The sequence below is a fragment of the Physella acuta genome, unplaced genomic scaffold (genome assembly GCF_028476545.2).
Source record: "Physella acuta isolate Inbredline_101_S28 unplaced genomic scaffold, ASM2847654v3 ptg000592l, whole genome shotgun sequence".
NCBI classification, from domain to species: Eukaryota; Metazoa; Mollusca; class Gastropoda; family Physidae; genus Physella; species Physella acuta.
Window position 1 is genome coordinate 1,922,171 of NW_026732111.1, and position 12,155 is coordinate 1,934,325.

A 12,155-nucleotide genomic window follows, 5' to 3' on the forward strand; every position below is an offset into this window, starting at 1 on the left:
CCTTGGTATCACACCTTGGAATCACACCTTAGTATCACACCTTGGTAACACACCTTGGTATCACACTTTGGTATCACACCTTGGTATCACACCATGGTATCACACCTTAGTATCACACCTTGGTATCACACCTTCGTATCACACCTTTGTATCACACCTTGGTATCACACCTTGGTATCACACTTTGATATTTTATTGCTGTATTGTAGCAGTCATGCTGTAGTGGGGGGGGGGGGGGGGCTGGCAATGTATATTTACACAGATGCTAACACACACGTCTGCAAATGTTTACACCTATCTCTGCATCAACGATCGTAACAACCACGGATAAACGTCATTCTACTCCTTTTTTTAAAAAAAAAACAATTATGATTCATGAAACAAATTATTTCAACACATCTGTCATAAGCATAAGAGATTAAAACTATTCTCTTTAACCCTTGTTAGTAAACCAAATGTCTCTGTCATCTATGATGTATCACATTGACTAATACGACTAGCAAAAAAATGTGATAAGTGAAGATTCGATTTTTAAACCAGATGCCTACACGAATTCAGGTTAGGGCTGTTACAGAACAGATACTTTATTTAGAAGAACAGATACAAGTTCTGGGACCTGTGATTGAACGTATGAAAAATGTAAGATTAAAACATTTTAAGGCTACTACTAATTTTATAACATATTAATGGGTGCTCTGTTGAGACATTTTTTTTTTAATTACACAAAACAGATTTCGAAAAGTAAAATTAATTTACCCTAGTATCTTCATTAAATAATATATATTGTTTTTAAATATACTATTTAGAGATTTAAACATTATATAGGCCTAAGTAGTAATATACCATTTAGACGGTAGAAAGTGTTTTACGTTTGACATTTTCTCATAAAACAGCCATACAAAACCTGGCCAGTTGAAATAGTGTTTACGTTTGTGTTCACCAGGTTGTTACAAAAAGTAAGGCGTGGCTAGAAGAAAAAACTGACCAATCATCTGTCAGCTACATCGAGCTATCACAAGAACTGGACACAGCAGCCACGGCCTTGTTGGATGTGACGTCACTTATTTTAAGTCAGTACTCTAATAATTTTTATAATTTTAAATATCAAAGCCTGCTGTCATGTGTCATGTGTGTTCAGTAATGAAGTGTTTCTACTGAGAAGAATCCAACAAAATTGTTTTACAGTTTAGTTTACAGTTATTGCAAATACTATGTTAAAGGGTGTCACAAACTGTATAATTAGGTATGTTTATATTATTGTGTTTACATGAAGTTGCATGAATGTAGAATACCTGGCTAGCGGAAGGACTGTCTGAGCGATCGTCATGTGTTTTTCCATGTTTTTGGGTGAGATCGCTCATTGACGTAAGGGGAGAGAAAGTTGTGAATAAAAGGGGAGCGCAAGGTGAACGAAAGGACTTGGACTTGTGCTTGCGCTTGAAGACTGTGGCTGTGAATGTAGGATGTCACTACGTCACTTTGATTCGTGACTGTGATTGTACTTATACCAGTTGTGACTATGGATTTACTATGGATCTATTAATTTTCTGTATAAAGTGTAAATAAAGTTTTATAGTTGAAGTTTCTACTATTGCTCGTGTGAGTTTATTAAACGTACCCACAATAGCAACAATGAAATTGATGTTGTTACATATGGTGTCAGAAGTGGGGGCAACACCAGTTGCTACATATTGTCAGAAGTGAGCGTCTACTACTACTGTTACATTGTCAGAAGCAATTGAAGAAGTGTTGCTACATTATTATCAGACGTGTTGATACATTGGAGTCAGGTGATTGAAGAAGCTGATACATTATTGTCAGAAATGGTCAACATTTGTTACTTTGTTTGCTGACGTGGACGTATACTTAAGTTGTTACACTGATGTTGTTACATTGATGGATTAGATTGAAGTCAGAAATCTTCAACGAAGTTACAGTGTTACCACAAGTGATCAAAGAATTGTCACATTATTATTGAAAGCAGTTTTCAACGTTTCTGAAGTGGTCTTCCACTGTTTGCCAGTGAACAACGCTGGTATATCAAGCAAGTACGTCAAGTTATTGAAAGTTATCTAAAGTCAAGTCAAGTAATCAACGTGATAATTGTTATCACATTATTTTCGACATTGTCTAACCAATGTCGAATAAATATCGTCTGTAACAGGTTATTGTTACACCTAAATGTGTGTTTTTTCTATCAGGATTTAGCTGATCAAGTATTAGTGTTTCTTTTCTACTGTGGATTAGCAGATCAAGTTTATTATTTATAACTGTTCCTAAACTGTTACTAAAGCTGTCTTATTTAAAACTGGACAAATTTCTTCTATGAAAAAGTTACTGGAACTATTTTTGAAATTTTCTTCAACTATTTGGAATTTATTAACAAAGTGAACGTTACTATTTTGGACGTATATATGTACTATGAACTTTTCATGGATTACCAGATGTCCGATATCAACTGACAAGCCAGAAACCAAGAAAGGATATTGTTAAATAAATTAACACATACATATTGTTAACTAATATTATATGACTTTACATTTTATGTCATAAATAGAAAACTGATCAAAATGTCAAGTCGTACTTATTTTAAAGAGCTAATGAGGGAGCTCGACATTCCGATGGTCAAGATGTCAAGACTGGAAGAATATATGGAAATGGCGAGGGATCTAGGCATTAAGACTTGAACAAGACACAGAAGAAGCAAAAGAAGCATGGGGCAAAGAAACAGAACAACCCCGACTAGCTCATGGAAAAGCAATGAGAGAATTAGACGATGGGATAGAAATAATGCGTGATAGATTAAGAGATTTTACATACGTACATGAACCAAAATTAGAAAGTGAACAGACAGAATTTAAAGCAGAACTTGAAGAAGTAAATATTGGCAACCTTTGGAATGAAGAACAGAGTAACATAGTCCAGGAAGAATTGAAACCCAAGGATAAAACAGAGGTTGAACTTAATAATGATTTAAAGGTGACAGATACATTAGAGTGTCTTAAGATTGACTCTTTATTGACTCAAACGCAGGTACACGAGAATATTATTGAAAGTTGTATTAAGTAAGTCCATCAGAGAATGGCAGTCAAAATGATTTAATAAGCCCATCAGTGAATGGCAGTGATGATTTAATAAGTCCATCGGAGAATGGCAGGAATCATGATAAACTAATGATGATTAATGAATCAGTGAACTTAATAAGCCACAATGAAGAGAACGTACCTATTGAAGATTTACTTAGGAAATTGGAGTCAAACTATAAAGAAGATATACTAGAACACAAGAATAAATTTAACAAAGAAATGGAGAAATTAACCCAGAAATTTATGTGTGAACTAGAATCAATAAAGAAGCACAAGGAAGTTAAGGAAGATAAAACAATAACTAGAAACTACAATGTCAATAAATTACAAACTGACCGTAAAAGAAACGTATCAAACTATGAATACAGTCACCATGTTAATAAGAATATCATTAATGTCATTAATGCACAGAATGAAAGTAAAAGAAATTTAGCAAACTATGAATACAGTCACCATGTTTATAAGAAGCCAAAATCTAGATGTTTTTACTGCGGGAAAACAGGCCATTACCAAGATCAATGTTGGCATAGGTTGGCAAATCAGAGAAGAAAAAATTATGTACAAAGAAAGTCTTGTGAGAAATACAGTAATTTAAGAAAGAATGTATCAAGTTCTAATGAAAGATACCGAAGCAAGACGTATTATGAGAAGCCAAAGCAATGCCATAATATTTATATTAAGTTGCATGATGAACCAAACGAACGTACACAAAGCAAGAAAACTACTGACGTTCAGAAACCAGAGGAGAATATTAAAACAAATGAAGTAACACAAGTTACACGAAATCTAGGAAATCATTATGGTAGCAAAGCTAAAAGCTACACATACAATTTGAGGGAGAGATGGCAAACAGGCCATCGTCAACTACACAAGAACGATTACTCATGCTATAGAGTTAAACAAGGGTGATAAGATTAAATTATCAATTGACAGTTTCTTAATATTGTACAGTCTGTAACTGTAAACTACGGATATCAAACTTTTTGTATCAGTAAATATAAATTGTGTACTATTTCAAAAGAATATAAACTGTATTATGTTAAACCTATTCTATACTATCAATTAACAGAGAATAATGTATAAGGTAAAAGTTAGAGACTATTTATTCCGCATAACAATAAGACGGAAGTCTCAATGATGAATTGTGTATTAGTCATTACCTGTGGAAGGCAGGAATGTGATTGTGTTGTGACCTAGATGTGTCTGAAATGGGTCAACTAGGGTAGACAACAAAGTATATTACTCATGCGTGGTAATAACATGCCTTGATGATAAGGAAGTTTTTTTTTTACCACATAGGATATAGTTATTTTAATTATGAGTTGAATTAAGTCTTTGATAATTTCAACTATGTATTATGTTTTGGTAATTAAGTCATGTACCAGACTAGTTTGGTAATTTATTAAACTCATTTGTCTTGTTTATACTACAATTACTGGGTAATAGAAATGTTTTTCTTTCTCATATTTGAATATATTACATATAATTAGTCTACAAAGAATGTATTTTTCCATGTTTTTTGAGATGTATAAAAATTTTTGTTGTCTGGCACATGGTCCTGCCCTACCAATATTGTATTTATAAATTTTGTTACACAAAATTTTATTTGAAGGGGAGACGTGTCACAGACTGTATAATTAGGTATGTTTATATTATTGTGTTTACATGAAGTTGCATGAATGTAGAGTACCTGGCTAGCTGAAGGACTGTCTGAGCGATCGTCGTGTGTTTTTCCATGTTTTTGGATGAGATCGCTCATTGACGTAAGGGGAGAGAAAGTTGTGAATAAAAGGGGAGCGCAAGGTGAACGAAAGGACTTGGACTTGTGCTTGCGCTTGAAGACTGTGGCTGTGAATGTAGGATGTCACTACGTCACTTTGATTCGTGACTGTGATTGTACTTATACCAGTTGTGACTATGGATTTACTATGGATCTATTAATTTTCTGTATAAAGTGTAAATAAAGTTATAGTTGAAGTTTCTACTATTGCTCGTGTGAGTTTATTAAACGTCCCCACAATAACAACAATGAAATTGATGTTGTTACAAAGGGATATAATTTCACTGTCGGCCGAATATCATAACACTTTCTATGTTTATATTTTTATAAAATCGGCATCACATTAGTCAATCTTGTAAATCCTTACATTGAAAAAAATGAAGAATTTACAATCGTTTCGTGTAACATTTTTCGCCCTAAAACAAGGCTGAAGAGCCTTAAGGGTTAATAGAACGTTAAACGTTTTTTTAAATACTAATGATTATATATTCGATAAACAGTCATGTAAAAGTTAAATTTAAAATAAATGGACACGATATATATCTATATGTTTCGGACATTTTGGAAATAATGGTGTTTGTTTAAATTTAGATCACATTCATAGTTGTTGTTTTTTTCATCAGAGTATTACGTATTTTGCGTTAGAGCTAAACTAGTAGAACGTATTGCATGTACTATGAAATATTTGTTCACTTCAACTGTAATTACAATAAAATACTCAAACCGATTCCAACAGACGAGGACAACATGGACGTCAACAAACCAACGCCATCTTTACCACAGCCTGACACACAGACAACAGCTACATATCTAACAGTAGAATCACCAAGACAACTCAAGACACAAGTCCAACACACAGCTGGTATATCATATTATTCTTTGAATTACACGTCAAATAACAGAATCATATACTGTAAACCAATGTACGATTGATACATTTGTTTAATTTCATTTTTAACAGTCTATTTTTCAAGATTTGGAACATTTAAAATTACAAACTTATATTTGTGACTATCCTCAGTTGAAGAACATCCTGACCTAGAGCGTAGACTCGCCTATATTGAAACAACACTATCTTCACTACAGGACACACAACACAAGTCTACAGATGACATATCAGAAATTAAAAAATGGAGAGACAACTTTGTAACAGAACAGAGTGACAATTGGGTAAACATTGAACAACTGACTAAAAAACAAAAGCAGAATTTTAAAAACATCAGGAAACAAATAAATGAACAAGATAACAAAGTAAAGGAACTGAACAAAGAAATTGAAAGTTTAAAAGAAAAAGAAACCAAGTCAAACAAAACACTAGAGAAACTGTCCCTAGATATGAAAGAATATGAAAACAACACGCACAAAATAAATAAAGAGATGCAAGCTTATACAGATAAAACAGACAGTATGACACAAGAAATTAAAAGCCTCTCTGATTTGATTGTTTCTATACAAGATGAAAATAATAAAATCGTGGTCAAAACTTCAACGCAATTTGAGAAGTTACAATTCAAGGTAAACATTAAGATTGCTAATTAATTGGGTATACATTTGCTGACAAATGTATATACTACTCATTTTATAAACAAGTTGTACATTAAATTAAGTCAGTTTATTAATTTTTTCAACAGTAAGACCATTGATTCTAAAGCTATACTTAGAGCAGTTTTTATTGCTGCAATTTAATCTCCAAAACAAATAGTCAAACTTGTAGTAATCCATTAAAATTATCTGCCATTTAGCACAACCTGATGTACCAACTCCTACAGCAAAAATTGATGCCCATTAACAGATTGTTTCAAATATTTAATCAGAACTTAGAAACTAGAGAAGAAAGATCAAAGAAGGTATGTTTGTAAACATATAATTACTGTATAGTCTGTAGCATTGCGCATTAATTATCAAGTTATTTTTAGACCATTGAATGAAAATTGATAATTAAGTGATATCTAATGTTAGTTTAAAAAAAAAAACAAGTTAGTGCTTAAAAAATTAGTTTATGTAATTACATTTTGCTATTGTAAAGTGAGTGGACCTATTGTATGATTTACGCAGCTATGTGATAATTTTATTCTTTTAATTTACACGTTATTTTTATTTAGCTGGAAACTATGGAAAATGTTATATCAAAGTTGACGATGGATTTTAATGTAATCGGTAAGTTTCTTTTGGAAAATAATAATCTTACATCATGATATAAGTTAATTGGTCAATCTATATTATCTCTATCTAGATTTAAATATAAAACTTTATTGTAGAATATCGATGCAAACTCCATACTCTCCTATTTTAGTTTACTAGCCTCTTTGATATCAAACATAATACCATGTATAAGTTTGAGCGATTTTCGTTAGCCAAACACAGCATAATATAAAAAAAAAACGACTCCAGCATTTCACTCACCCATGGTATCAGCCACTAGATCCGTGGGTTTCGCCATACATTGGGTTCCTCACCTGATGCATTAAAAACCAGGTAGATCTGTCGCAGTAAGAATTGTATGTAGCTGAAGATATTTTATGATGTAAACAAAAACTTTAGCCCTTTAGGTTTATGCTACTAAAACAGTGTGTTCTAGCTGCAATAATGAAATCTTCAATATAACATGAACATATTTTGTTCTAATTGTCTTCACGTCAAGATTATTATTTTATTGTTTCTGGTCTTTTTTTGTGTTAATAGACTTGCCATATTTATTTTTACAATCTTCTAATGCATTACGGCTTTTAATACTTATCGTACGCATATATAATTAGAAAGTAACGCTTATCATATTTCTTGTGGATGGTACTAAACTAATAATTTCATTACGCAGGAAACGATAAACTAACAAAAGAAAAATGGGGAGTTACTAAACTAATCGTTTCAATCAGTGCTGTTATGGAGAATTATGTAAAAAGAATCCACAAGTCTATATTTGTAGAGAGATAGCTTGTCTTCTGTTTTTATTTTTAATTATATGATGTAATCACACACTTGCACATGTTACATATTCATAGCATGTATAATAGTATGTGGAATTAAACATGTATATTATTGTATATCGTACATATGTTTTCCAATCAACAGAGTCACGTGTATGTAACAGATATGCTTGTCATGTAACGCTTGCTGTTCACACACCTGTCAGTACTGGATCAATTATTTCAACATTTAATGAAGTGCGTGAATATAATGGTCAACGTTTTAACCAAACAACAGGAAAATTTGTATCACCACATGATGGTTTATATCTTGTCTGTGTCACTGTACATGAATGGGAAGATAAACTGATTGGAGTTGGTGTGAAGGCTGGAGACGAGTGGTGTACGTTTATAGAAGTGAAATGTGCCGACACTAGCGTTGCTGGGTCAGTGGTTGTTGACATGAAGAAAGGTCAAGAACTTTACTTTTATGTGAATCACGCAGATCAAAGCGCAGCTTTATCCTGGCACAGCAGATTTATTATCGTTAGTTTATAGAAGTACAACACAAAATATGGTTGATAGTAAATTTTAAAAATTATGTAACCACCATGTTAAACACACGCGAACAACTTACTAAGTGTGTGGACTGCATGTCTACAAACACTTGAATGGTTTACATGATATTTGTTTAGTTATCATTTTGTTTCTATTGATTTAATATGATCACTTATTATGTTTTCTACTTGACCAACGTTATAGAATATAAGTATGTACCATTGACTTCACTGTATAGGAGCACAAACGTATTTGAATACGTTTGGTTTGTATAAAAAATAAAACGTTAAATATGTAACTGTCAGCATAAGCCTTAAGACAAACCAAATGAAATTTAAGACATAAATTACAGCTTATCTGTATTAAAAACATGTTTTCCTTTATTTAGTAACACTGTATCTTTAAATTAACAAACATCAACACAAACGAAAATCGTTACATCTATTAAACTAAATAATTTTTTATATAATTATTTATATAAACATGTGTATGTGTAACAAAAAGTGTAACACATAATTGCTACAAGAAACATCGATCGCGAAATTAGAAGCACATGACATATTATCTTTATATAAATTTAGTTGAATAAATTCTAACCTTAGAACATCGTTATTTTCATTTGACACATATTAGACTTACAAAATCATTTACTGTTGATAAACATAATATATGTAATGAATATTTGACGTCAATTATATATTATGATATATGAGAGATTTTAGTGTTGAGTGCTGTGCCAGTAGACTGCTTATATCGTCTGTAACAGATTAGTGTTGAGGAGCAGAATAAAACAGGTTAGTTTATTAAATCTACATGATAATATTAAACATTGGTTTATTTCTACATCATTTCAAGAAAAATGTATTTAAGAAACATAACCAGAGTGTAAAATTCGTGATCTCTTCCTTTGGCACTTTCATAGGGTACTGTTGCATCGACTCGAGGAATACGTTTAAAACTCCATGAAATTTGCTTTAGTGTATGAATATAACCCTTTCAAAATGCCATGATGATAATTTGTTTTTATTAGTTAGACATTAAAATCATTTTTATTATACAAATATCAACTCATAAAGTATCTTTCTGATTATTAGCATAAAAAAACACTCGCCCACTCATTTCTTTATTTGATATGGCCTAAACCCAAAGTACAGATGGACTGACCCCACACGGCCCACCAAGATCAGATGTTTTACCGTAAATGTGACCAAATATCTGACAGACCCACAACGAGATAGGAGATCATTAAGACTGGCAATAAAATTTGGTATATTCGATACTCTATACTTGGTGCTAGTGTTTGACATAACTTATTGATGTGTCTTTTACTAGTCTTTGAACGATAATCAAACCTCGGACCTAGAAAGGCTATGTTATTGATAGATTTCATTATGCCTTTTACATATACAACTCTATAGGCTTAGTTATTACAAGTATACCACCTCACAAGCCCGATTTTTTTGTTCACTTCTTATATATTTACCTCTAAAAACAATTTAGCAGTTTTAGGTACAGACATTGATCGATATCAACATTAGGTTTTCCCATCTTTGCTTTCAGAATTCGTACAACTACATATGCAGATGATCTCTAAAAGCACTTTAGCTTACTTATTTTATGTTTTAAAATTTGTACTTACGATACACATCTATAAACTAACTATAGTGAACCCACTGCTAGTTTGTAGCTTAGCTCGTACTTCTGCCAAAATTAATTCAAAGTAAAGTTTTTCTCCTTTCTTCATGTCAACAATAGTTGAAACACAGACAGCTGAAGTTACAAATACACTTTTTTTAGAATTGCCTTCAACACATACCCTTACACTAATCAGTCTACCATCACTCTCCTGTAACGTTACAATAACAAGATAGCATCGATCATCTGGTGCTACAAGTTTTCCTGTTGTCTGATTAAAATGGCTGCCGTTACGTTCCATAACACTTTGGAATGTAGAAATAATTGACCCTGCAGCGAACACTTTGTCGGTCTTCAAATAAATTTGACAGAAGTAAGGTGAACACACACGGGGCTCTGCTGATAAAAATCATTGTTTACATATTTAAAGAGAGGGTTATCAGAATACTTTACTATGTGGGGTTTGTATTTGTGCTTTGTGGTGGGTGGTTGTGTTAACGTTTTATTTTTATATCGGAGGCTTCAAATGATGTTTAGAAGCTAGTAGGCCTATGTAACAATTACAATAATAAAACGATACAATAATGTTTACTATCACTACATATTATTTGTGAAGATATTTTAAAAAGTAGCAATTATGATGAATTTTATAGTTTACTCGATTTGCTATACACTTTCTCTGATAATATGGACATATGTGAGTTTCGTTGTTTTGTTTTTCCATGACACTACAAAAGATGATGTGCATTAGAAGAAAACCCAATCGTAGTCTGTTAGAGACAAGTGTCTCACACTGTGTTTTTAATGATTGTCCATGTCTGTTCGGTGTGCTAAACCCTAAATAAAATAAACAATTGATTTTAGAAAACGGAATGTTATGTTCAGGAATTATCTCACACATATTTATTGTATTACGGCTCAAGAAGCATGAACAGTGAGTGTTTTTCTCTGACTATTTAATTTTTCCCTAAGGCATCGCATCACTTGGACACATGTCTCGTGAACGGGTCCAAATTTTAGGGTTAACAGTGTGTATTGTACCACTAGACAACGCCCCTTTTTTTTTTAAAGAAACAACTAATGAGTCAATGAAACATGAAGTTTTAAACTGAAAATAAAAATTTGAAGCAAAATATAATGCACCAAAATCTTACCTAATGTTTTTAAATCTGTTGACAGCCGTAAAACTTCTTTCGCGCTAGTTTCAATCTTTAAAGAAATTTTAAATTACATTTTTGTTAAATCACTTCAATAATTGGCACATATTTAGTTTAGTATTCCTATATAAATCTTACTGTGTTATATATTAGCTACGTAAAGGTTCTGCGTTTTAAAACAATGTTTTTATTTTTAGACATATATGTTCAAATAAGAAGAAAGTAAGATTTGCCGTGAAAAGAATTTTTTCTTACCTTCAAATTAAAAGTTTCAATCGTGTTTGAAATATTAGCCTCATTTTTGTTTCTATCTTCTTGTAAAGTTATAATGCAATCAAAATGGCTTTTAACTTCTTGTTCTGCATTAAAATAATAATAATAATGAAATCCACTACTGATACAGTTACAAATCTCTCTCTGTATATATATATATATATATATATATATATATATATATATATATATATATATATATACATATATATATATATATATATATATATATATATAATAAAATATATATAATAAACGACATGTCAACTTTGTGTAGCTAACTGTCTATAAAACATTTAAAGTAGAGTTAAACTTTACAAATTACAGAAAATCATTACAAAAAGCTCATCAAAATGTACTTGTTAAAAAAAAATTAACAACAACTTACGAAGTGCGTGGACACATTTCAACAATTTCTTAACATGAACTTCTACAGATCTAGCTGAAATTACATTCCCATTATACAATAGCATACATTTTAATTAAAGCTTAAATTTCCATTTAATCTATTTAAACCTCTGTGTTTAAAAATCATTTTATATTTTGAGTTTTAAGACTCGAAAATGAAAATAAAAATAATTAAAAGGGTTTAAGTACTATATAAGTTTCGTGCTCGTTAAAAAAAACCATACATATGTTTTTATTTTTTTACCTTTCTGATATTTGTCTCCCTTGTCTCCAGGTTTTGGTTAAAGATTTGAATCAGTTTGTCAATGGGCATCAATCTTTGCTGTAGGACTTTGTTCATCACACTGTGCTAAAA

At 31.6% G+C, this 12,155-nt stretch overlaps 1 protein-coding gene across 2 annotated transcripts; it reads right to left on the reverse strand.

Annotated features, from left to right (window-relative positions):
• Positions 1 to 9,442: 9,442 nt before the first annotated feature.
• Positions 9,443 to 11,948, reverse strand: LOC131947398 (uncharacterized). Of its 2 annotated transcripts, none has more exons than XM_059308614.1 (4): positions 11,781 to 11,948; positions 11,375 to 11,478; positions 11,117 to 11,171; positions 9,443 to 10,358 (listed from the first exon to the last, which is right to left on the reverse strand). In XM_059308614.1, the coding sequence occupies exons 1-4, from the start codon at positions 11,863 to 11,865 to the stop codon at positions 9,976 to 9,978; spliced, it is 627 nt and encodes a 208-aa protein (XP_059164597.1). In that variant the 5' UTR covers positions 11,866 to 11,948; the 3' UTR covers positions 9,443 to 9,975. The 2 variants fall into 2 exon arrangements, with proteins under 2 accessions (XP_059164597.1, XP_059164596.1); XM_059308613.1 differs by having other exon boundaries at positions 9,443 to 10,361.
• Between the last annotated feature and the right edge of the window lie 207 nt (positions 11,949 to 12,155).